Source organism: Rutilus rutilus, assembly GCF_951802725.1.
Source record: "Rutilus rutilus genome assembly, chromosome: 13".
NCBI lineage: Eukaryota > Metazoa > Chordata > Actinopteri > Cypriniformes > Leuciscidae > Rutilus > Rutilus rutilus.
The window spans coordinates 17,270,192-17,297,170 of NC_140218.1; the positions used below are offsets into that span (position 1 = coordinate 17,270,192).

Genomic DNA, 26,979 nt, shown 5'->3' on the forward strand with positions numbered 1-26,979 from the left:
AGGAAGGGACGGTTCACATCCCTATGAGCTGGAGTTCAGGATATTTTACCATTTCAGGTTTCTAGTGGAGGTAGGCTGCTCTCTAGTGGCAGTCAGAGTCCGTGACAGTCAATCCACTGAGCTGCTGTGGCTCCGCTAAACCAACAGCTGTTAAAACACTGAACAAGACAAGGCTTAAACTAGTCCCAGACTAAAATGCTTTTTTTTTCTTTTTTTTTTACTGAAAGCAACTTGCAATGGCATATTGTCTCAAGATGCACACTAGTAGGCCTAATGATTTTTTTCTAAAGGTATGTTTATTAAAGCTATGCCCTGATTGAACAAGGCTATGGTCTAATCCTGGCTTAATCTAAGCCCTGTCTGTGAAACCAGGCCTGTATCTCATTGTTCTATAAGTTTAGGATTTAGGAAACAAAATTGTTGTCTGTATGGGACGGTACACTGACAAAACATAAAGACCTATGGTCATCGTTGTTATAGATTTAAGATATCAGGCACCAAATAAATGTATTTATTTATTTATTATTGAGAGCCAAGCATATTGTACAAACAAGAATACGTGAGGGGTTTATAGAAAGAAAAAAAAGCAACTAATATGTATAATGTTTGTACATATTAGTTGCTATGCATATTCAGAAGGTGCATAGTTTGCATAGATTGTAAGTTTTTTCTTTTTCATATTGTTTCCAAATATGTTTTAATGTAAATTGTTCAAACATAGGCATTTTCCATTCCATTTGACTGGATGAATATAATAACAAGCAATTATATTAATTCAATCAAATATAAATATTTGTATTTCCACCCCATGAGAAACACCTTATCACATCATCAGCTTCTATAAAACTAACAATCGTCAGACAGTCGTGTGCCTTAGACCATTCCCAAAATAAATGAAAGAATCTTTTAATTTTTATTTTATTTTATTACAATTTTAAAACTGTATTTGAATAGAACATAGAAAATAAAATTAATTAAAATAACATAAAATAAATATATAACTATTACCATTTTAGAAAATATTTCTATAAATATATGACCTCCTGAGGATGATTAAGCCTCTTTTTGCTAACCATTTACTGAAAAAGGTAAAAAAAGGAAATTTTCTTGGCCCATTTTGAACCCTGTATGTGAAAGTGCCAAAGCTACAACAACATCTAATGCCACAATCAATATACAATATATTTACATTTAATATGCCACATTAATAAATGGCAAAGCAGCAGGCCTAAATAAAATAAGTCTCCATATAATGCAGGAAAAAGGAGTAGTTAATAATGAACACTAGTATTATCAGTAACACTTTATAAGGTTCATTAGTTAACATTAGTTAACTACCTTAGTTAACATTGACAATACATCTTCAGCATTTATTACTCTAGTTAATATTAATTTCAACATTTACTAATACGTTATTAAATCTGTAATCATCTGTATTTTTTTTTAACTAACACTAACAAAGATGAATAAATACTGTAACAAATGTATTGCTCATTGTTAGTTCATGTTAGTTAATACTTTAATGTTAACTAATGAACCTCATTGTAAAGTGTTACCGTATTATCTAATATTTTGGCCAATTTATTGCATGTTGTTTGCAGCCGCCAACTCACAGCATGTCCTTATAAAGAGAACATTCTCAGAAGACAGAAAAGTGGAATGAAACTACACTAAAGTACAATGCTCTGTAGTTTTGTGAGCATGAAAGTATCTATTTTTAACAGCAGAGGGCAGCTCTGTCCTTCCTGTATTCCTGAAGTTATTTGGTGATTGTTTTGGAAACGCGTACAAAACATGGCAGGCCTGCCAAAAGTAATACAAACACCAGGCCCGAGTCAGAGTGAAACAGAGTGAAAGAATCCGGCTAAACTCAATGCTCACATTCTACAACTCACACTTTGCCTCACTGCACACGACATTTACATTGAGCTTACTGTCCGTATTGAACCTGGGGTGCAGTATTCTGACTGCCTGTGTCAAACAAATCAATCAAAACCTTTTTTTAAAGTAATTTTCTTTTTCTTTTTTAAGAGACATTCTTCCTCTTTGCTCAGTTTTGTACAGAAATATTTGCCTCCTGTAATGCACTTCTCAAAATAGTAACATTATTGGGCACTTTGACAAAAAGATAAGGGAGATAATGTAGCTTACACAAAATATTTCAGAATAAACTTTATTATATTTGTACATTGGTCCTCAATACAAACATGATCATGTACTGCCACTTTAAAGATAAATGTACACTCCAGATCATTTAAAAACTACTGCATAAATGCTTCATAACCTATGGAAATAGGAAAAATGATGACGAAAAATGCTCATATTGCATTAACTGTAATAAACTGTAACTGTGCCCTCTACATAATGCTGTGAAACAAAGAATTAAAAAAGACAATGGACCAAAAAAGTCCTGGTCAATACGACTCAAAATTCCTCAGAAAAGTAACATATCAGCATAGCACAAACATTACATTTAATTGCCTTTGAGGTTCACTTGTGCACCATATTTGACTGTTTAGACCTGAAGCCACAGCTATTTGTTTGCTTCCTGAGTTTTATACGTAATTTCTATTCAGATTCAGACACTTACAGTGGTTTCTACCACACACAATTTTAGAGTACCACCAAATGCTGAATTCAGCAAATTGCCTTAACTTTAATTCAATAGATTACCATTGTGAAACCATTATGGTACACTGCGGTTATGATAAGAAAATGATTTCACTTAAATTGACTTACCAATATCAACTGAATTTGAGTATTATAAGATCATGTAAGCATTAATTATGATGTAGAAAGACAGTAATTCCATTCTTGTTCTCACTGTAAATGTAAAATCCTTGAATCTCTTTTCAATCAGTATACTCTGGACCAGCCAGCAGCTCAATAAGAATCACTTCCAAGACATTCTCTCCATTTCTTTGGGTGAGAGAGAGGAAGAAAGAGAAAGTTTGTGTAAATACATCACAATTCATCTGTCCGGAATGAGATTCACTAATTGAGACCACATTACCTCTGTTGAGATCAATAACTTTTGGAGAGGGATAGTTGTTTGCCTCTGCCCTTCCTTTCATTATGTTGTTCTTGTAGTCTAAAGAAAAACAAAAAAAAACAAGGATTTCGTCAATAAAAGCTGATGTAAATGTGAAGATATTAGGAAAAAGCTTGATAAATCAGACTTATTAATATTGTATGTATGTCAGATGTGGGATATTTCACTGTAAAATCCCTTTTCTAAAAACAATAATCAACCAATTAAAAAAGTCCCATGTCAATGTAGTCGTTGTTCTTGAGAATATTGAAAAATATGTTTCTTGGAGAAACACCAGATCACATTCCCCTAGAGTTCTGGTAATTTTGCAAGTATTAGAAAAAAAGATGTTTTCTAAATGTTCTACTTCAGCTTTAAAGGGATAGTTCAACCAAAAAAGTTGATGGGCCCTATGGAAGTCAATGGGGCCCATCAACTGTTTGGTTACCTATATTCATCAAAATATCTTCTTTTTGTATTCAGCAGATTCATACAGATTTGAAACAACTTGAGGTTGAGTAAATGATGACAGAATTGTAATTTTTGGGTGAACTATCCCTTTAAGTAAAACAGTTTGAAAAATGATGGAAAAAATGTGGTTGCGCTTACCCAGTCGCAAGTCTTCCTGATTGTAGGGCTGCAGTTCTGTGGCATCGAACTCAATGGACGTACTGCGACCACTTCAAAGTAAAACAAACGTTATGCTTTTCATGTATTATCAAGTGTAAAATGATTATTGTGGGTCTTACTTTACTCAAAAGCACTGGAAAGGTTTAATAGTCTATTTTCAATTCTTACCGCTCAGACCTTCGAACCTCAAACTCAAGCCCTGAAACAGACATTACATAAAAGGTCAAAAGAAATTTCAGTAAGATCCAAGCCTATAATCTCTACGGTATTCATTTTATTCAGGCAGTTTGCAGGTTGACTAAAAAGCCACATTGGTTTCTTTTTCTTGTACCTTTCTTTCTGCAGTGCCTCGTGGTCATAATGATGCCAATGAGCATTAAGAGAAGCAGCAGGAAGATTGCCAAGATGTAGCCCACTTGGTGCAGGAGATGAGTTTGATTCTCAGGCAGGATTACATTGAGGACGTGAGGTGCTTCCACCATGTTTGTATCTGCTCACAAAATGGGAACATGAGAGGACCAGATGTATGAGAACTCTTAAATATCTGATATTAAAACACTTAATTATTTGATCTTGTACTAAGAGCCAAAAAACAAAGCAGAAAAGCCTAAATTACTTATTTGTTTTTCCCTTTTCACACAGGCTTGGCAGGCGAGAAGGGGAGAGGGACAAGGTTTCATGTCAGAATGGCCAAAACAGCCATAATGAGTTCCAGACCTGATGTCATGCCGCAGCAATGGAGGAAAAAAAACACAAACCACCAGAACGCAAAGCGATAGTGCAGGCGAAGAGAAATACCACCACTTCATGGTCAGTCTGTCTGGAGACATTTTCCATTTATTTAGTGCCCCACAACAACAGGGAGCATTTAGTAATCTGCCACGGTCTCTGGGATTGCATGTCAGTAGTGCTCTTAAAACCAAATAAACCAAACAAGCTCACTGAATACTGTTGTTTGTGTGTTACACAGTATTGGGAATCTTGTTTTTGGCTTAAAGGGTTAGTTCACCCAAAAAATTTATATGATGACTTCCTTCTTTTGAAGGATTTTGAAGCCCAAAAAAGTGCATCCATCCATCATAAAAGTAATCTATAAGACTCCAGGGGGTTAAAAAAGGCCTTCTGAAGCGATGCGTTTTTGTACGAAAAATATCCATAATCATAACTTTATAAACTGTGATCACTAGCTTTCGGTAACGTCCATACGAGCGTTCACGAGAAAGTCGAGTTTCGGCGTATGACGTAGGATGTAGGAGTAGCGTAAGCTTGGGTGAGAGTAGACGCCTCTCGCGCTTCAAACAAATAGGGCTGGGCAACAAACTCAAGCTCCTCTGACATTTCTCTTTAAAAATTCTCATTTCAGAGACCAATGTTTTGTTTTGCTCTATCCTCTGTGCTTCCGTGTTTATCAATACATAATGCGTCGGGTCAGAGTTCACTCTTCGACCGGAACTAGACTCGCGTACGGAAGCCAGTGATTCTAGTTATGGATATTTTTCCTACAAAACGCATCACATCAGAAGGCCTTTATTAACCCAATGGAGCAGTATGGATTACTTTTAAGATGGATGGATGTTCTTTTTTGGGCTTCAAAATCTCAGTTACTATTCACTCTCATTATAAGGCTTGAAAGAACTAGGATATTTTTTGTTCAAAACTCTGATTGTGTTTGGCTAAAAGAAAAAAGTAATTTACACCTAGGATGGCTTGAGGGTTAGTAAATTATGGGATCATTTTCATTTTTGGGTGATCTATCCCTTTAACAACACAAAAAACATCTTTACCCCAAAACTAACAGACATTATGATTACTTCATGAGTCAGTATGTCTCATTGGAATGAACAATGAGGAATTCAATGACATGCTAAGACTGATCATATTTGTGTAAAACTGAAGTGTTTAACATTTAAAAACACAACACAGAATACAACAGATTCACAAATCAGAGACTGACATTTTTGTACATTATTAATAGGACAGTCAAAAAGAACAACAACAACAAAAAAGTGGGGAGAAGTGGGATTGGGATACAACATAAGCAAGATTCAAAAGCTGCATTCCAACTTCTAAGGCCCAAAATGCATCACAGCAGTGTGACAAAGGCTATCCCAATCCTTCGAATGCCGCCTACAAATGCGTTCTTCTTTTACAGGGCCCCGAAAGATAAGTGGATCCTTCGCAGCCTAGCCTTTCCCAAAAGTCATCACAGTTAAATTGCTGCATAACCACCAACCTCTAGTCTAGATGACAGCTAAAAAAATGTTAACGATTTTGATAAGGTTAAAAAATTTATTATTTAACGTCCTTAAAAAGAGCAATATTTAATTTAAGATATTTTAATTATATTGCTTATAATTATATATGAAATATTTAAAGGTATTTCATAAATGTTAAGTGAAATAAATAAATAAAAATTATGAACAAAATATGAACATTTGGTAATATTTACAAATATATATATATATATATATTAATAAAAAAAAAATATATATATTTTTTTAAATTTAAGACTTACCAGAAGGTCAAATTCAGACAATACACTAAATCTATAAGATAGATGACTGGCATTGTGGCATCTTTTTCTACTTAAAGTGGACTGGGGGATTTTTTTTTTTACACTTTACAGACATAAGAAGATGTAATTCTAACACGGACCATTCCGCCTTTGTGCTTTCATGTTACATCGGGCCAGATGTTGTACAGATGTGGCTTTTCATGTCACAGAAAAGCCCATTGCCAATACAAGATGGGGAATATTGTCTGAGCAATGATGGTAAAATCTGCAAACTCCAGGAGAAAGCAAGACGTTGCTGTGACCTTTTGTGGGGCTGTAATAGTTTATAAAGTGAGCTCAGCCATTGCTAAGCAGAGGAAATACGAAGCAGTCTTCCAATAAAACCTCCCCCACCTCCTTTATGACCTATTCACTAAATTTCTGTTAAAAACATTCACTCGTACAAACTCATCTTTACAAGAGTTTTGTAACACAAGCGGCAGGGACAGGGCCAAAATGACTGGAGTGAGTCGGTCTGAACAAAGACTAAAGGACAAAGCCATTTTAAATAGCTCAAAAAAGCAACAAAAAAAAAACAGAAAGAGAGACGGAGAGATTGCAGACTTCCCACTGCAGACTGGAGAAGACCAAGCAGCAAAAAGTAAACAGAGAGAAAAGGGAAGTAAATATAGCCCAGTTCTCAAGCAACATTCCTCCCCCAACCCCAAATATGCATGAAAAGGGAGGAGCAATGGAGCTGATCAGGAGAACCCAGACATACATGTTGAAAGCATACAAGCTAGGAAAAGGAAAAATGCTTTGTTTCTAAATTAATTTTCTTTAATTCCTTGATCTGGCATGCAACACAAAAGGAAATGATGCACAATGTTTTTTTAGAAAATCATCGTGCAATCAGATCCAGATCCATGCAAACATACAACTTCTAGCCATAATGACCAAAAACAGAGGGAAAAAACACATAAAAGTTACCCATACAATGTGTGCATTATATTCAATGTGTATAGATACAAAAATGGTCTGTCAACATCATAGACACCAAAATAGTCTTGGTTCAAAGCTATCGAATGACTTCAGAAAGACTTAGCCTGGTTAAAACCAGACCATTCTCAGTAGTAACTGAGTTATGGTCTGGCAAAGCTTCATTAATAACTCATTTCCAAAGGGGCGTCACCAACGGACGTCGCTCAAATGCCTCTGGGCGCAATTGGATAGACCTAAAACCAATCAGAGCGATCGTCGTCGTGTAAAGCAATATGCTGCGTCCCAATTCGCCTAAGTTACACTACGCCATAAAAGTATGTACTCTTTTTGTGAAGAAAAGGTATTTACTTTTGAATGTGTAGCAAAAAAGTAGGCAAGCTTTGGGACATACTACTTCGTCATCTTTATCGGACAGATCTGTCGCGTGCATCCTGTCACTTAAACTGTCCTGTCAATCATCTTGTCACAATTAAAATCCTCTATTAAATATAATTTAATTTCCTACCGTTTCAGAGAGAAATGTAGTAGCACGTTCATCTGCCAGTGGGTCTTTCATGGAGACTGTCCTCATCTGTTTGCAATTTGAATATAATAATGCATTTAAAAGTTGGTGCGCTTCACCAACGGACGTCGCTCAAATGCCTCTGGGCGCAATTGGATAGACCTAAAACCAATCAGAGCGATCGTCATCGTGTAAAGCCCGCCTCAACGTTTCTGATTGGTGCCTCGATTTGGACGGATTAGAAATCAGCTTGAATGGGCTCTTTGCCAGACTACTTGCAGAGCAAATCTAAATTTGCCGGAAGTTTGTCTGGGTTTTCCCAGGCTAAGAAAGACTAAGAATATACTGCACAATTTGCATAGACTACTTTTGTGGTGATTTTCATTGGATCTTGACAACCCTTGGTCACTTTAATGGCAACAGCTGCACTACAATTCTTCGAAAACTAATAAATTTAAATAATTTACACCATACAGGTTTGGAACAAAATTAGAGTAAATAATGACAAACAAAACAAAAAAAACTCTTTGATATTTGAAACAAGGTGAGGTGCAACAAATAAAATACTTAAATCACACAGAAATATTCTCTTACTTGGGTCATCAGCAGGAAGGACAGGATGCGAAGGAGTTTTCGGTGCTTCAGTAGAGGAGCGCGCGGGAGGCAAGGGCTGGATAGGAGGCACGACGATCACCCTGAAGATTCGTCTTTCATGTAGGCCACAGTAGTGATGGTGAAGGTGGCAGGAATACAGGCCTTTATCAGAGGGCTGAATGTTGTGGACGCTCAGGGAGAAATCCCCAATGGAGAAGGCATCAGTTGAGATGTTCATCTTATTCCGGAGAAAAAGCGGCCCGTACTGCCGTTTCTCTCCAGAGGCATACATGTCGACGAGGCGGTCTGCTCGGTCACGGGTGACTCCAGGAGCCTGCCAGTCCCAGTGGACCACCTGCTGCTGGCCCTCGTCCCTCTGACTGTCCGTCCACAATTGTCTGCGGTTCACACACGGAAGCACTACACTCTTCCCCACCAGAACCACGATCACAGATTTATCGCCATCCCAGACACGCTTTTCCTTTCGAGCTGCAGAGATTGACATTATCAAATATATATGATTTTTCAAAGCTCAAGGTTGCATATCAGTTTAAAGCAAAACTGTCCTTTTTTCAGATGTTATACTTAAAATACTTCCTATTCCAGTTAATGCAGAAACAGTTACAACAAATACATTATCAGATTAATTTCCTCTGAAAAACATTGTGACTCCCTGGCACTTATTGAAACATTTGTTTAAAATTCGGGAAACATGTTTGGAATACTTCATTATTTTTGTACTCCATTGGAGGCGCAGAAATAACACGGAAGTATGGACGAAATGCCTAAAAGTATGGAAGCCCATTTCCACCTCAAAGTAAAATATAAAAAAGGTGAAATAAAGCCACATTGTGAGATATAAGGTCATGTTGTGATATTGAAAAGTCACGTTGTGAAATGTAAAGTCACACTGTGAGATATAAAGTCACACTGCAAGATGGTCACAATTCTGAGATAGTCACATTGAAAAATATAAAGTCAGACTGTCAGATATAAAGTCACATTGTGAGATAAAAGTCATAATTGTGAGAAAAAGTCACATTGTGAGATACAAAGTTACACTGCGAAATATAGTCATGTTCTAATCTAAGATATAAAGTCACAACTGAGAAATAAAATGTCTCAAATGCATGAGATAAAGTCAGTTGTGAGATGGAAAGTCGCAATCACTTTTGTTTATTTCTTAATTGTTTATTTTGAGGCAGATACAGGCTACCATTCTTGTGTTTTTCAGTATATAGATGTCTGGCTCATTCTCTTACGTGATTTAGTGACGTTGAGCTGGATTTGAATGGACTGGTGGACCTTGCAATAGTGGTGATGTAGGTTACAGGCATAGATACCTTTATCATTCATATCCACATCTGCACAAACAAAACAGCAACACAAGAATAGCAGGTATTAAATATAACGAGCGAAAGAATCAAAAGAGGGACATAAACATGGTCCAAAAAGATGAACCTACTATTAATAACTAGTGAGAAGTTTCCATCGCTGAAGGCATCTTTTGAAATAGTAATTCGGCCCCTGTTGTAGTCGTTGTACAAGCGCTCCGTTCCCCCTGAGAACATATCTAAAATGCGCTCCACAGTGTAATCGGGTTGGTTCTGGATCAGGTCCCAGTGCACGACGCGCTGGCGGTCCCGAAGGCGGTCCTGCCTCCAAACCATCCGCTGGTTATGACACGGAAGAACAACATCTGACCCGGCTGGAAGAGTAAGGTTCTTCGCCTCCACGACCACACTCGGCAGGCTGTTTTGTGCCCAGGCTAAAAAAGTACACATCCATTACATTGCTTTATTCATTTGGGTTTATATAAACAATACTGGAGCACTGCTATCAAATAATGTTCATGTTTTGTTGCTAACTCACCACATGGTAAGATCAAGGCAGTGCAGACTGAAATGAGAACAAGAACACAAGCCTTAGAATTACTGATGGTAGAAGTCATATTTACTGAGATCATCTAAAGACAGAAATTTGTTGGCGTTTCAACCACCAAAATCTGCTCCAAAACACTATTTGCATCGATCAGGGCTCATACTGTGAATACAGACATGTTAAAACTTAGTTCTTAAGCATAAAAGACTTATTACTAAATGTTTTATTTGCTGCTATGCCAAAACAAAGACATTTTGCAGAAAAAGCAGCACAGAGGATCCAATTCAGCAGTTACTGGCCTGTAACCCGAGAAATACTGATTTTCTGAAGGCCTCTAAACCTAACCACCACTAAAAGTACACAGCAAAAGTTGTCTAAGAAGAAAATAATCTATCTATCTATCTATCTATCTATCTATCTATCTATCTATCTATCTATCTATATATATATATATATATAGATATATATATATCTGTCTGTCTATCTATCAAGAAATAGAAAAGGTCAATGACACAGCGATTTGTGAATTGCTAGTTCATTTTTTACAGTCTAAACAAGAAGACACAAGCAGCATTACACACTGATGTGTCTTGCCACATTAAAAGGGTACAATTATCTGAATACCTATGTCTAAACAGTGTTTCCCACAGGATTTTGTGAAACTGGTGGGTGGACAAAGAAAAAGTCTGTGCATTGACTTGTACCTGAACTTTAAAGTGGACTCAAACCTCTTTTTAGTTGTGATATAGTGTCTCAGTCTACATTACACTACAGTACCACTACTAATAATAATATTCCTATGACAGTAATAGTGATATATTGTAAAACAAAAGCACAGTCACTGATATATTAAACTCATTCAAGTTGTTTATTCCCAGGTCCAGTTTTACACTAAACAGAATCATCCTTTGTGTTGTGTTCAAAACCCTATAACAGTGATGTTCCCGGTCAAAAAACATTTGAGAAGTCCCTTTGTGAACGAAGTCACTAAGTTTCAGTTCAAACTAGTATTTTCGGGAAAAAGAACATATTCTCCCGGGTCAAAATGACCCAATAATCACTGCGGTCTAACATTCCCTGACAAACCAGAAAAGTAAAACATGTTGAAGTAGCCTAAAGGAACATCATCGTTTACTATTGCTGATGTTGCAGAATCACAGGCACTGACTCTTTCATGACTAATAAATATGACAGACTTTAGTCAGAGTTAACTCCTAATTTAGCACAGCACAACACACACTATGTTTAAATCAGATCAAGCTGCACAATTTAAAGAGATAGGGGGAGGGAGGGAGTTTACAAAGAGAGAAAAACAGTTCTGCCAGACATAACATACATTTTGACCAATAAATAAATAAATAACGTGACAAAACAAAAAAACGAAGAGTTGACAGGACGCACGTTCTGCAAGACTTAAAATAATAAAGTAACAGATAACAGTTGATGTACAATACCACATTTACTGTGAATGATGCAACACAGAAGACAATATTCAATGTTGTGTAAGAAAATGTCGAAAGGGAAAAGTTCAAAGAAGTTAAATTTGTCAAAAAAAAAAAAAAAAAAAAATCGTTTAAACTACTTACTGAATGCCACTAGAAACATGTCCGAAAAGTTGAAGATAATTGTTAAATCTGGAGCGCGATGAAAGCGTGTTTTTTCAACGTACTGTCACCTCACCTCATGTGTTCGTCGACCAGCGACAGAAAACAAAAGCTTCTGCTCGTCTGGACCACTAACATGCGCCTCCTCCAGAATATTAAACATCATGAAATACTAAACTGTCTCACGTTACCTGCAAAAATTTGTTTAGTTTACACCGATTTGAACTGTTAAAAATAAAATAAAAAAATAAAGTATATATATATATATATATATATATATCATATTTATCATATCTACATAATAAAAATATATACGAGTAATAAAAAATAGCACACAAAAAATGAACTAAATAGGGTTTTTTTTTTAAACGTTTTAGACATACTATTTTTGATACATAATATAAAAGCAACTTTAAACAACTATTTAATTATATTGGCAGTATTTATGACCTCATATTACTTGGAATATTTGCACTTTAATTTATTTAAAAATATATTTAGTACATATAACAGGTACACTAAAATGCTATATAAGAAATGAATAATTATTAATAATAAATAAGTAAAATCCTGTAGTTAAATACAATTTTATCTGAACATTTTAAGTCTTCAATACTTTTTAATTATTTTAGTAGTTGGTGTGAATGAGGCCTGTCCTGAGAATCAGAACAATATTGCGAAAAAAAAAAAGAATTTTATTTATTTTAATTTACTAAAAAAAATACTACATTAGACAAAGAGATGATTTTCTTCACCCTAGTGGTGACATGAGAATATGGTTAAATAAATAAAAAAGGTAGATACGGAGATGATTTGCTTCACCCTAGTGGTGATTTGAGAATATACAGTACTGTGCAAAAGTCTTAGGCATGTTAATATCTATTGATTTGAATTAGTTAATATTAGTTAAATCATAAATAAATTAAATTTGTGATTTTATTTTTGAAAGTATTCTCACTTTACAGCATTTTAACACAAGTGCCAGTACTTTTCACAGTACTGCAGCTTTGCAGGAAGGTTTCTTCAAGCATCTTGGAGACGTTCCCACAATTCTTCTGGATTTAGTCTGTCTCAGTTTTCTCTGTTTCTTCATGTAATCACAGACGGACTCGATGATGGTGAGATCAGATCATACCGGCTGTTGTCAGATTCCTTGTGCATACAGAAATCTCACTGGATTATTACAATGGCAAAAAGAATGTTTGGAAATGTAAACTGATATTTCCTACTGACACACTACAGCAAAATATATAAATAACTGACTTAAAACCAGTACTGTAGATTCTACAATAAACATTGCAGAATCTACACAAAGTCAACAAACAAAAAACAGCTCAGAAAACGGTATGGGTTCTATTTGAGTCATTCACAAAAGGGGATATGAGCTCTTAAACAATGCACAACACAGAGAGGTGAGGCCTTTTTATTGCAGTAATAAGTACATATGCATGACGAGTCTGTGAATTTCAAGTCACTGTTTCGCTCCCGATGCAGTATTGATAGTCTGAATAGTATGAAAAAAGTCACAAATATTTAAAATGACACAGTTGTTAATTACACATTTCTTTTAGACTGACTCAGTCTGACATAGACTTTGGGTGCTGTCCATTCATCTGGGGCTTTCTTCAGTCCAGCTCGCCTAACGATTCGGGAAAGATCTCTCTCAAACTTAGCCTGTAAAAAAAAAATTGTTATGGCATGCATTTATAATTAATTTTAAAGCATATAATTATAATTAATGTAAAATGACAACTCTAATATGTTACAGACGTTAACTGTATAATTATAAACTAATTGCGCTATATACTGTGTGTGTGTGTATATATATAGATATATATATTTTTTTTTGCTAGCTAGATGTGTAACATAACTGACCTGTTTTTTCTTCCTCCTGACATCTCTCACCCTCCTCCTAAGGAACTTGGTCCGTTTTAGCAGCTTCTTGTATTTGTGCCTGTTCATCTTCCTTCGTCGGATCTCCAGCACATTCTTGCAGTTCAGTGGTGTTGAGCTTTCCCCATCCTCCAGTAATGGCAGCGCACACGGAGGCAGCACCATGGATTTTCCCACAATCTCACCTTCTTGCAGAGGCGGAGAAGCCTCCAGCAATGGGGGGAGAGAGTAGCGCAGAGAAAGCCAGCTTTCCAAGGGTGAAACTGATAGTTTACGGGGCACAAGAACCTCCTCTAACTCTGGCTCAAGAGGTGTCCAGAGTTTGGGTGGAAGTTTGTTGTCAGCAGCTGAAGTGAAGCATCTATTTGTATAGTGAAGCGTTCTGAAACGGGTAGAACGACAGCGTTGAACAGCACTGCATAACACCTGGCTCTGGTTCTGCAATGAACCTGAAAAAAAGTATAGGACATTGTACAGCAATTATCTTAAAAAAATAAAAAAAAATAAAGTGTTAATGGTACAAAATCGAATAAGCTTACCAGACACTTGGGAAAGCAGGTTCAGCCGTGAAACCACCCTTGGAAGAAACATGGTTTATAGTCCTATGGCTGTTGCACCCTCAAGAGCATCATGGACTGAAAATATACAAAACACATTATTTTTTACAGAATGTAACATTTTCTTTGCTATATAAAGGTCACATTTTTTTAACAACGCATTAAGTCATTTTTACTGAGAATATAATACACTCTACATAACACTATGCAGTTCACACTTAGGAAGGTCTTTCAATCAAACCAGTAGCAACTGTCAGCTGGCTTCATAGCTTAAAACTGTTAGTATCGCTGAAAAAAATGTAAGCAACAAAAAGCTAATAAGTATAAAGATACTAATACATCTGTAAAGAAGTAGACAACTCTTATGATCGTTTAAAAGAAAAATTCCATCGGATTACATACCTCGCCAGTTCAAAATGTTCAATGTGACTCTATCTACTTCCGGTCCATTTAATTATTGTGGTTCCCCCTGCAACAAATGTAACCTCCAAATGGTTCCGACCTAGAGTCAAATCAGCTATTTCATTTAAGACTGAAGTGCATTATCAGATCAGCACGGTTGTTTTGCTCACCTTAAACAACATCACATCAAAATATGGTAAAATATGAACGGACATTTATCGTTGTCGTTGCTTAGCGTGGATAAAAACGAATGAAATATCCCAAATATCAGTAAAAAAAAAAAAAAAACAAAAAAAAAAAACAACAATAATAGAAATTAGATTTGTTTTTATAAAACCATTTCTAAATCAATGTAGCATTTAAAAAAAGAACGGGTCTCTTTCTGACATCTTGCTATTTCACTTGTTTCTCCTAGGATGGCGTGGTTTCCCAACCATCTGAAAGCGTAGAGTTGATCACAAATACTGTGCGGTTTTCCTTTGTTTTGTCTTTGGTCTATATGTAATTTTTTTCTGTTATTTCGTGCATGTCTAAGAGGACTTGTATCTTTAGTTATTGAGACTGTGCTGTTGTAGTTACTGATTCAGTGTCAAACATGTCATCCTTTCGTTTGTTTGTGAAAAGAAAATTTGGTTAATTGAGATTTAAAAAAAAAAAAGAATGAAGCTATTTTTCCTCATTTTAAATGTATACGGGGGGGGGGGGGGGTATTTATTTACACTATAATGCAATATATATATATATATATTGTATATGTCTGCATATAATATTGTATATGTCTATACAATGCAATACAATCACAATGCAATACAATATTTATTAAAATATATTTTCATATATTCAGGAACATATCAATCATCAAACAACATCCTTAATGGATGTTTCTTGAATAAATATTGCCACTTGTTTTATATAGGCTTAAACATGAAACTCATTTCCTGTGTAACTTAAGCTGGTGGCACCATATCACATTCCCTGCTTATGCAATACAAATGGTCTGTTGCATGCCCTGTCTTTGGTTGATCCAAAATGTAGAAGTCTGAACATGAAGGTTGTGAACTGTCTGAACTCACTCAATCTACAGGAATTTGGAACAGAATCAAAGACCAGGATATCTGAGTCAATTTATATTTTATATTCCCCTGGAGAGATAAACAACTTAGCTAATATTAGATCCATGCTGTCTCATATGTGAATATCCATGTTATGTCTTGCCAAGACTGCCTGTCATTAAAATTTGTGTGGCCAAAAAAAGGCATGTGACCAGAAACCCCCACAGAACTGCCATCACTGTAAAATAACTATAATTATCTTATAATAATCTTATTGTTTTTAAGTCTTGTATTTAGGAGTTTAACTTTAGTACATGAAATGTCCCTCATTAAAATAAGAATTGAAAGATAGAAAGACATTTAAATAAAATAAACAGATCAACAGATTAAGACAAAAAGTGCAGAAGTGGTGGTGATAGTTTCGCTATCTGTAACGGTAAATAAACATCTAGAATAACTAGTCCCACAGGATGTCTACATGAGTCTGCAATAAATATTTACTGTCAACCTTTAACATGAAAGCAATAGATAACTTTAGTTGTTTTTCTATAGGGGGGTTTATTATTAACCAGTGGGTATCTTCAATAAGATGATGATAGTCTTTAAGTTGTATGTGTGTGTGCGTGTGTGTGTGTGTGTGTGTGCTTTTCTTCTTCTTTTTTTTTTTTTTTGCCAAGACAGCATGATTTACAAACATGCCAGTGTCAACAACCCTCAAGACCCACTTATCAGTGCATAGTTAAAAGGTGAGTGGTTAGAATTGTACCTCCCTCCCCTCACACACCCCCTCTTCTCATAGGCTGCTCTACTCTAAGCAGGTTGTCTGTCCTCCTACTACTTTTTTACATGCCAGAGTACTGGACATGGTATCACATTCGCTCCAAAATTAACTAAATATTTTGCAGGAGTCTCCACCATTTTAGCTTGTCTATTTAGGCATTAGGTGTTTTACATAACATATTCCATCACATGTTTATGCTGATTCCTTTTCTGATTTTTCAGTGGCTGATCAACAAGCATGTGTTTTCTTATTATGTAATATTTCTTCATTTTGAAGAACTGAAGGTTAGGTGATTATTACTTCAATTTGATGTAACTGAATAACTTCATGTGCTGCATTCAGCTGTCAATAATTTGCTGAAATTTTAAATAGCCAAATAGATATTATTTCAAAAGTTTACAACTTATATGGCTTGTTGACACCCAAGTAGTTATTATATAAATATTTTAATGTCACCTGTCTAGTTTTTTTTTTTTTTTAAACACTGATAACAGCCACAACCTTTAGAATATAATACAATAAAATATAATATAATGATAAATTGCAATTATATCCACAATACGTTTTAAATGCAAATACTAAAAAAGCTAAATACAAATATAGCCTATTCAATAAATAAAATTCTTGACTGTGTGAATTTTTCCGTGGTTAAACGTTTATATATATTGTTGTATCACGATACGCATGATATTATGCAGGTTAATTTTACAGGTTTTTTTTTTTTTTTTTTTTACAGTTGTTTGTGGATGGGCCGATTGCGTTACGTCATGGACGACACCCCCGTCCAGCCCCTATGACGTGGTCAGTGTACTTCTCAGGTTCGTCGTTATCCGGGTTTAAAGCTAGAAAAGCCGGTGGCGGAGCATCATCAGGCCGCTGGCCCAAGTGACTACATTTATTTTGTTTTTATTTAAAGTCTAACGGTTTGTGAAGTGTAATGGCTCTTTGAAATGGCGCAGAAAGACACGTTGTTACATCTCTTCGCAGGGGGGTGAGTGTAAATGACTTATTTTTTTATCCATATGAAAACGAGGATGACGGTTGCTGGAAGGTCGAAAGCGACTTTAAGCGGACTGCAGTGGCTTTTACTGAATGTCACACTCATATCAAAAGAGAAAGACCGTGTGTCTGTTATTAATATCTCCTTGGACGAGTTTAAATGAAGACAGCTCTTGTTAGCTTTTAGCTAGCGGTGAAACTAGCCAGAGCAGCATCCAGTCACGCGACCGACTTGTTTTAGATTACATTTAAATACGCGAGCAGGTTTAGTGCTCAAGTCACATCAATATAATATATAATAATAATTTTACTAACTGTTGTAAAATGATGCCTGAATGGTTAAAACTTTATTTCGGTCTAGGCTGTCAAAGACACAGTGATGCGTTACGTAATTGTGTAACGTTAACGTACACGAGACGAGAACATCTCTCGCGAGCTCTTCATGTGACATGTACATGTGCCCGGGGATTGTAGATTTAGGAAATAAAGAATTAAATGATCGTTATTGCAGAGCTATTTTGCTTTAGCAACCTTTGAATAATCAAATAGAAGCGCCTTACTTTACATGAAAACATCCAAGGTGAAGGTCATTCCGCTTTTATTTTCGTCCTACAACAAACCCGTATTTAATATCAGTACTCATCTACTAAGTTACTCCTGTACGACTGATATTGATTTATTGTTATTTTGTCCTTGTGTATGTGTCACACTTTCTCAATAGCATGAGAACGTGTGAGAAGCGTCTGTTTTGTGCGCATTTAAATGCGTTGCATTTGCGCAGGCTGTTCAATGTCACTTGCTCTTGGTAAAATGTGGCTGTGGAAGTGCTTGGCTCTTTCAAGGACAGAGAGATTCATACCCATGTCAAGCATGCATGTATATTAGAGCCATGAATGTAAGTGAACGCGTGACAGCTATTTAAAAGGACAATTCAAGTGCACGTGTTTGCTGGATCTCCAAAAGTATCCAGCTGCAGAACCACAGCTGCAGGGAAACGCTTTACAACATGTTACACATTTATATATATTTTTTTTAAATAAAAAAGCTGTCTAGTTGTAGCCTATATCATTGAACAAACCACGTATATGATGCCACTTATAATCTCTGTTATTTAGCCTAACTGAAGAATAAGTTAATAATTTAAGTGCCAGTTAAAGATTTAACAAAATTGAGCTCAATTACACATTACTTCAAGGGACTTGTTTTGAAGGGCACAGACATCTGTGTGTTTGTTTTATGCAAACAGCTATACCACGTTATGAGCGTTATGTAATCATGCCCCAAGCTTTGTTTGTCTGCTACAAAACAGTCTGTTATAAAAACATTACCCTTGGTGTTCTGCGAGCTGGATCACTTTATGAGAAGGCAAGCTGTGCAGAGGAGACTTGCATCAATGCTGGGCTTAACGCTTTTGTTGAGGACGTCTGCCCTTGTAACTGAATGTGCTTCTCAGACAGATTTGTGGTTAATCTGTCCCTTACTTTCTGTCCTGAGGTCAGAGGCATTGTGCTCTTCACATGCCCTGTACTTCTCCTGCACATCCCGTGACCTGTGTCAACATGTTGTGACTTCTGTGAAACACGACCTGTGATGAAAATGTACTTGCCTTGAGTCTCACTAGAAATAAACAAGCTACACATTAGGGGCTGGATTCACAAAAATCTTCTTAAATTAAGACATTTTTTGGGAATACAAAATATTCGTATCTTTTTTTTCTTAAGTTAGAAATTGGCAGTTAAGAAGAATTTTATTCTTAAGAATGTTTCGTGAATCCGGCACCAGGTTATTAAGTATAATTGCTGTGCAAATTTTTTTGTTTTTGTTATATGAAATTGCCTTGCAGGTTGGACTGGATTTTTTTCCCCTGCTTTATTGGTTGGCTGCTTCTTTCATTTTTCATTTGTTTACATGGTCAGGCTCATCTGAGTTTTCTGTTTTAGAGCCAGGGTAATCTATATCACACATGGTTCATACAAGGTGCTTGAAGTACTTGAATTTGACTTTTTGAAATGTAAGTCCTAGAAAACCCTTGAAAACAGCCATATTTATAAAAAGGTACTTGAAAAGTGAAATTAGAGTTTAATTTTATTGATAAAACAATATTTTCACGAAAAATTTATGCTGTAGCCAATCTGATATAGATATAGAGCCATTTCGAATGGCTATGAATGTGATATTTCTCCTATAAATATCCAGTATCCATGATACAGCTTTCATTCTTCAGGGCAATCATATATTCATGAGAAGAAGAAAAAAATCAGTTTGAATAAGGAAATGGATATCTTTGTCTTTGGTATCCTTTTTAATGATTAAAGTTACCAAAGTGCTTCACTTTATTTGTACCATTTTGTTTTATTGGTTTACTTTTCTTTTTTTTTTTATCTAAAGGTAATAAAGATATTGTTTGATTTGTGAGATCTCTGATTGTAGTCCTTGAAAACCAAAAAAGTACTGCTTCAATTTCCTTTTACAGTACCTGTAGGAACCCTGATCACAGTGCAGAGCTCCAGTTGTTTAACTTTCTAATGTGAATCACGATCAATGCCACATGCGTCACATTGTGTCATTTTGATTAAGTTCAGTTTGTTTTCCTTGACCTCACTTTTATACTCGTTACTCTTACAACAGGCTGAAAGGTTGTCTGCAAGTGTTGCTGACGCGCACACACATATTTGCGTCTAAAGTTTAGTTTGAACTGGATTTGTTGCCTCAAACAGCAAGTGTAACTGCAGGTTTTATAACATTTTGTAATTTCAGAAGTTGATTTTGTCTCTGTATCTAATCAGGAGGCCCTCAACCTTTTTTGGTCCACAATACAACCCAATTTTTATTTTCCCAAATTCTTTTGAACTTACATTATTTAAATTTTTTTATTATATATTATAGATGTACAATCTAAATATACAGTACCGTTCAAAAGGTTGGAGTGGGTATAATTTTTAAAAATGTTTTTGAAAGTAGTCTCTTATGCTGCTCACTACGGCTGCATTTGTTTAATCAAAATTAAAGAATTAAAAATGACTATTTAAAGGAGTTTTCTATTTGAATCTATTTTAAAATGTACTTTTTTCCTGTGATGTCAAAGCTGAATTTTCAGCATCATTACTCCAGTCTTCAGTGTCACATGATCCTTCAGAAATCATTCTAATATGCTGATTTGGTGATCAAGAAAACATTTCTTCTCATCTAGGCCTATATTAAGAACAATTGTGCTGCATAATGTTTTTCTGCAAAGATTCCTCTGAGTAGAAAGTTAAAAAGAAAATGTATTTGAAATAGAAATATTTTGTATCATTATAAGTGAAGAAAATAATCTTACTTTTATATAGAACCAGCAGTCACAGTTGTTTTGCTTTATTTACAGATGTGGTGGAACTGTTGGTGCCATCATGACCTGTCCCCTGGAGGTGTTAAAAACCAGACTACAGTCATCTGGCCTCACCCTCAGACCTGTTTTCCAGGTCCATTTAGGCACATTCAACGGTGCTGGTGTCATTAGACCGGGACCTGTCACCCCTGGCTTGCTACAGGTGTTACGGTAAGCAAGAAAGTACAAACAATATGTCATCGTTATCCACCCGAACATGAATGTGCCTGAGAGTAGATCCGGATCCTCTGTGGGGTGCGTTTAGCACTGGATTTGATCTTCTACATGAAAGCAGATTAAAGCAACTCTTATCCTGCTGTTAGCTGCTACTGTTGATGATGATGAGGGGGTGTTTAACTGCCAGTTGCTGATGGCCTTATGTAAAGGCAGAAGAGCTCATAAGTGTTCTCTGTGAATGTCTATTTTGGGTAGTCAGGCAAAGCATGGCTCTCAGGAACCAGCACTGTCACATGATGCCTTCTTGCTGTGCTCGAATTACTACACGCAAACATGTCCCTGACTAAGTGTCTCTGAGGAATGTATGGGTCTACGTGACTCTAATATGTAGTGACATTTCAATTTACTTGAACAGGTTCAATATTTACCTTGGGAAAAATGACACCATGTCTGTCCTTTTATTCTTCACGAGGAAGCATTTGCCTTGTGAATCATTCTTCATTGTTTTTAGTCAAGTGATGAAGTAAATATACAACGAATGTTTTTCCTTGTAGGAAGTTATGTATTATCAACCTGTGATGAGAAACCGCACCACGGGAAAGCGACTTAGCAAGAAATGTGATTCACTACTGTCTATATTCAGTATTTAGCTGCTAAGGAGGGTTTGGTGTCATATGGGTGGATCATAAAGGAAATGAATATGGAAAAAAAGGTGTCACTAGTTTTGCAGCATTGTTCAAAACAAGCTGTGTAACTGGATTGTAAACTGGTCTTGTGTAATCTGACTGGAATAATAATTATAAAAATGAGTGTTGTTATTTGTCTACATTTAATCTCTCTACACTCATCAGGTCAATTTTGGAGAAAGAGGGACCAAAATCTCTCTTCAGAGGATTGGGTCCAAATCTGGTTGGTGTTGCACCCTCAAGGTAATGGTTCAATTCAGTTTTGTGAAAATCAAGAGTAAGAATTTAGTGTCATGGTTAAATTTGATCAAAGTTAACCTGTATAGTGGATTTCTTTCCCAGTCAGCCTCAGAGGTCATTTAAATATAAACATCTTTTGTTTCCTGGTACGAGACTGTCCAGTAGTAAAATGAACATGTGAAATGTCAGTACTGTGTTTGCCGCAATGGATTAGTGACATGAATATTGACAAGTCATAAAATAATAACAATACAGTTAATGACCAAGTGCAGACTTTTTGTTGGATACTATCTAGTAGTAATTTTTATTTTATTTTTACAAAAATATATTTTTGAACAAGGAAAAGAAATTGGTAAAAGATAAAAAAGGAATTAAATCCTTGTTGTTTTATTCTTAAGCTAGTTTAAAAAGTGACTAATTTCTTAAATTATATTATTAGTATTCTGAGAATTTTATTTTTTATTATAAAAATATTTTTCTTCATATAATATAGTAATAACCATACCTTTGCTTTTTTCCATTTTCATTTTGAATTAGGAAAAGTTGGTGTTAAGAACTTGATTATAATAATAATATAATACATTTTTATTTAAAATATAATGGTATAATAATTTCTCCATAACAATAACCATACCTTTCCTTGTAGCTTTCACTTTGAATTAGGAAAATGTTGTGTTAAGATGAGATAAAGTGACAAAATTCACAGTAGTAGTATTAATAATTTATTATTATTGAGAATTTTTCTCAGGAACAATAGCCATACATTTCCCATTCTATCCCACTTAATTAGATTCAAATCACTATTACTTCTAAGCAGGTTAGAAATATTTTTTTTTCACGCTTGCATACTGCTGTTATTGTTTAGTCATCGTGTCCCACAGTCATCATGGCAGTAGGTCTGGGTGCTTATTCAGCTCTTTGTGCGGGTCTGTTCCAGACATTCAGCAAAGAGAATGGACTGCACTTTCAGGAACTCTCACTGCAAGCTGTTTGGCTAGATAAAACATTGGCAGCCTTTCAGTGTGAATTTCCCTCCTTCATATTAAAAGGAACTTTGTCATGCATGGCGAGAGGAAGCAGGGGGCGTTGAGTTCAACAGTATAAAGTGCTGATGTACTATTTCTGTTCTTCTTCAGGGCAATCTATTTTGCTGCTTATTCGAAGTCAAAAGAAACTTTCAATGGCATCTTTGTGCCGAACAGTGGAGTCGTCCACATTTCCTCAGCAGGCTTTGCAGGTGAGGCCTTAAGGTTTTTAAGGAACATTTATGCAATATTGCCCATAGCGTTTCCCAGAACTAGAGGGAAGTTTATGCAACCGTTTGATGCTTACAAAGAAAAGTTAATGTTTGAATCCCTAATTGCCTTGTTTTCCTTTCAGCGTTCATCACAAACTCCCTGATGAATCCCGTCTGGATGGTCAAAACAAGAATGCAGCTTGAGAGGAAGTATGTTAATGCTGTAGTTTCACCCTTCTTTACTCTCTACAGGGAACTTGCATGAGGGCATGACACATTATCTGTATTAGATCCTTGAGTTGTGGCCCATTTGCATGTGAGATGTAATGCATCCCCAGATACTGTGAGGATAATGGGTTTTTAGGATGGGATGTACAACCCATTAGCACAGTCTTGATGATAAGCATGTGATCCAATCTGCTACAGCACAAATATCCACCTTGACGCACCAGTCGAGGCTTAGCAGGCATGTTCTATATTTGTGCTATAAAGAGTGCCGGCCGTCGGCTGCAAGGGTCAGATGGGAGAAATATATCAGGTGGTGCACTGAAAATAGTCTGCCATTTAATTCTCCCTTCCACCCTACACGCAAACCACATTATGCAATGCAAAACAAAGTTGCAAGTGAACGTTATGAAGTCTTTGACCTTGATTTTTAGTATTCATGCTGGATCAATGCCTAAACTAAGTTTTAAAATCAGAACTGTTAACTGTTACCTTAGAGTTAATCATGTTAAATTCTAGAATCCATGTCTTCCTGATCACCTGACCGTCTGTCTCTTTGTCCTCCAGGGCACGTGGGGAGAAGAAAATGAACGCATTACAATGTGCACGGTATGTGTACAAGACAGAGGGCATACGAGGTTTTTACCGGGGCCTGACGGCGTCGTACGCCGGCATCTCGGAGACAATGATCTGCTTCCTCATTTATGAGACGTTGAAGAAGTACCTAGCGCAGAGTCGATTCACCACTCCTGCCACCGACACAGAAAAAGGAGCTTCAGATTTCCTGGGCCTGATGTTTGCTGCTGCATTTGCCAAGGGTTGCGCCTCCTGCATAGCTTATCCACATGGTAGGTTGTTATTACCTATCAGCCAGTCTATGTCTAAATATATACATAGATTGCTTCCTCTGTAGCAGTGGTTCCCAAACTAAACAACCACTAAACAAGTATGCGAGGTGACGGGGTACGCGAACAAAATGCTGAGTTTTTCCCCTTCATTTAATTCTACCCCACCTTAAAATAACATTAAAACCGAGCATGTATTTCTTACTGTGTAAAAATAGGAAAATGGTGGTGTCGTAAAAGGTCAAATACGTGACATCCAATCGAATTACCTCATCTTTTGCGCTCAAATCTGACTGCATCCACACAAGCAGTGTGCATATGATGGGTTGCATGCAAAGTATAGCAAATCGTTCTACATTACTGCCGTTCTCAACAATGTACTATTGTAAAAGTGGGGTTTTAGCACTAACTAGAATGAAGAACAAATATAGACACAAACTGTGCATAGAGATCGATTTAAGACTCAAATGCTCTTTGATACAAAAACATACACCGTGTGAGTTCTTGTTTTTAATGTTAATAATATATGAAATGAGCAAGAATGCAATCTTGTGGCTATTCAGGAAAAATGCAAATGACATTGATTTTATATGTTAAAAAAACAGTTCAAGAACATAAAAAGGTCATATTAAGTGACGTACATTTTAGACACAGTATTGTCAATATTGTTTGCTACAAATGTTAATATTTTGCAACAAAATAATACTTCCAATGAAAGCAAAGTCTCCAAGCAACACACTGCAGTTAGTGAATGAATCTGCAGCCTTGAAGGAATCAGTAGAGTTAATGATTCAATGACCCATTCATAAATACAGCCACTTGCTTTGTTACTGAATGAATGACTGGATGACTCACTCATTAAAACAGTGACTTGCCACCACCTACTGGCGGTTTTAGTTTGATATTTCAAAGTATCACTTTGTTTTTACCATAATTTAACATTTCTCTGAACTTTTTCATTTAAAACATTATCTCATAACATTGTGTGTGTGTGTGTGTGTGTGTGTGTGTGTGTGTGTGTGTGTGTGTGTGTGTGTGTGTGTGTGTGTGTGTGTGTGTGTGTGTGTGTGTGTGTGTGTGTGTGTGTGTGTGTGTGTGTGTGTGTGTGTGTGTGTGTGTGTGTGTGTGTGTGTGTGTGTGTGTGTGTGTGTGTGTGTGTGTGTGTGTGTGTGTGTGTGTGTGTGAGATATTGAAGACTAGTATTGATGCTGAAAATTCAGCTTTGCCATCACAGGGGTGAATAAAACTTTACAATATATATTGTATGCATACATGTATACACACACATTATACAATTTAAAATTGATGTATTTTTGATCAAATAAATGCAGTCTTGGTGAGCACAAGACATTTCCTTTATATATATATATAAAAAACATTTATAGAAATCCATATATATATATATATATATATATATATATATATATATATATAATAAAAAAAAGTGTATATATATGTAATAACATTTTCAGGAAAACTGATTTCTCATTACCGTAATGAAAAGAATTTGCTAAAACTTTTACCTCTCCTTCGCACTTTTAATGACCATCCTTTCCTGGTGTTTCTTCCAGAGGTCATTCGGACGAGACTCCGAGAAGAGGGAAGCAAATACAAGTACTTCTTTCAGACGGCGCGCCTTGTGGCGGTGGAAGAGGGCTACACTGCTTTTTACAGAGGACTCATTCCACAGCTTATCAGACAGATCCCCAACACAGCCATAGTGCTGTCCACATATGAGCTCATTGTCCATCTGCTGGGTGAACCCCCCAAATGAACCTGCACACAACAAGCACACAAAAAATACTTTTGACCTGCAGCTAACGTGAACAGAATAGAATCCATCGTGGATGGGGATTTTCTTTTGAATTACCCAAAGACTTTAAACAACTTTTTTTATTTTTAAGTTGAATGCTTGTTATCGGAACTGTTTTGCTTGTTTGTGTGTTATGTAAGTGGCGCATATTGCATAGCTCTTTGTGTATACTGTATCAGTGTACAGAAAAGGTCATCTGAATATACAAATAGTGCTTTAAGTTAACTAAATTATTCTTATTATAAGTAGCAGTGTTTTGTTGCAGTCCATTGAATTCTTTGGATCTAGGATATGGTACATGTCCAAGGGTTTTTGGAGTTACTCATTGGTGGATCCGGTTTTTATGTTCTTGGAAGGAATGAAAATGATACTCAAATGAGGGCATAGAATAACGTTTTAGGAGCCAACATGCTCACGTTGCAATATTTTTGTAATGCTTTCCTGCTTCGTGACACCTGGTAGCATTCTGGAGTTTGACCAATTAATTCCATTTACCTATTTGCTAGAAATGTTTAATCTGTTTACTGTACGATAGGTTGTTCAACTTTTACAGAGAAGGAGGGCCTTGATGCATATGCTACTACTGTTGGTTTAATTAAATTATGAGATTATTAAATTGTTTTATTTTTTGTTTTTGTTGAAAATGCATAGTTGAAATGAGTCACATAATAAATGCACCTTCTTAAAGTCTTTTGGGATGAGTTTGAGTGTTAGCAAGAGTTTGAAAATGACAGAAAGAGTCAATCCCAGCTGTTTACTTTAAGCAACATGAGGTTACAAAACAAGCACATGATCTTTGAGCCTGCTAGTAGTAGGTGTCTTATCTCTTGTGCCACAATTTGTCATTTGGAAGAGAATGATCAAGTCATGTCAACATTCGTGCTTTTAAGCATGTAATCATATGTTAAATACGACTGAACTTATGATTACTGATACGGTACTAAAATTTACACAAAACTTTAAGGTG

General features: G+C 36.0%; 3 protein-coding genes across 5 annotated transcripts; 1 reads left to right on the forward strand and 2 right to left on the reverse strand.

Annotated features, from left to right (window-relative positions):
• Positions 1 to 2,028: 2,028 nt before the first annotated feature.
• On the reverse strand, positions 2,029 to 11,869 carry mxra8b (matrix-remodelling associated 8b). Its single transcript, XM_084428338.1, has 10 exons — positions 11,721 to 11,869; positions 10,126 to 10,152; positions 9,719 to 10,021; positions 9,516 to 9,617; positions 8,254 to 8,742; positions 3,993 to 4,151; positions 3,830 to 3,860; positions 3,641 to 3,711; positions 3,014 to 3,091; positions 2,029 to 2,919 (listed from the first exon to the last, which is right to left on the reverse strand). Exons 1-10 carry the CDS (start codon positions 11,737 to 11,739, stop codon positions 2,894 to 2,896), a joined length of 1,305 nt encoding a protein of 434 aa, XP_084284464.1. The 5' UTR covers positions 11,740 to 11,869; the 3' UTR covers positions 2,029 to 2,893.
• A 1,276-nt stretch (positions 11,870 to 13,145) lies between these two features.
• Positions 13,146 to 18,961, reverse strand: aurkaip1 (aurora kinase A interacting protein 1). Of its 3 annotated transcripts, none has more exons than XM_084428004.1 (4): positions 18,751 to 18,961; positions 14,171 to 14,266; positions 13,614 to 14,080; positions 13,146 to 13,412 (listed from the first exon to the last, which is right to left on the reverse strand). In XM_084428004.1, the coding sequence occupies exons 2-4, from the start codon at positions 14,220 to 14,222 to the stop codon at positions 13,293 to 13,295; spliced, it is 639 nt and encodes a 212-aa protein (XP_084284130.1). In that variant the 5' UTR covers positions 14,223 to 14,266; positions 18,751 to 18,961; the 3' UTR covers positions 13,146 to 13,292. The 3 variants fall into 3 exon arrangements, with proteins under 3 accessions (XP_084284130.1, XP_084284131.1, XP_084284129.1); XM_084428005.1 differs by lacking the exon at positions 18,751 to 18,961 and adding an exon at positions 17,983 to 18,191; XM_084428003.1 differs by lacking the exon at positions 18,751 to 18,961 and adding an exon at positions 14,591 to 14,778.
• slc25a33 (solute carrier family 25 member 33) lies at positions 17,213 to 26,702 on the forward strand. The gene is made up of 7 exons (XM_084428002.1): positions 17,213 to 17,414; positions 20,787 to 20,960; positions 21,818 to 21,895; positions 23,029 to 23,129; positions 23,273 to 23,339; positions 23,922 to 24,202; positions 25,771 to 26,702. The coding sequence occupies exons 1-7, from the start codon at positions 17,374 to 17,376 to the stop codon at positions 25,971 to 25,973; spliced, it is 945 nt and encodes a 314-aa protein (XP_084284128.1). The 5' UTR covers positions 17,213 to 17,373; the 3' UTR covers positions 25,974 to 26,702.
• The last annotated feature ends 277 nt before the right edge of the window (positions 26,703 to 26,979 follow it).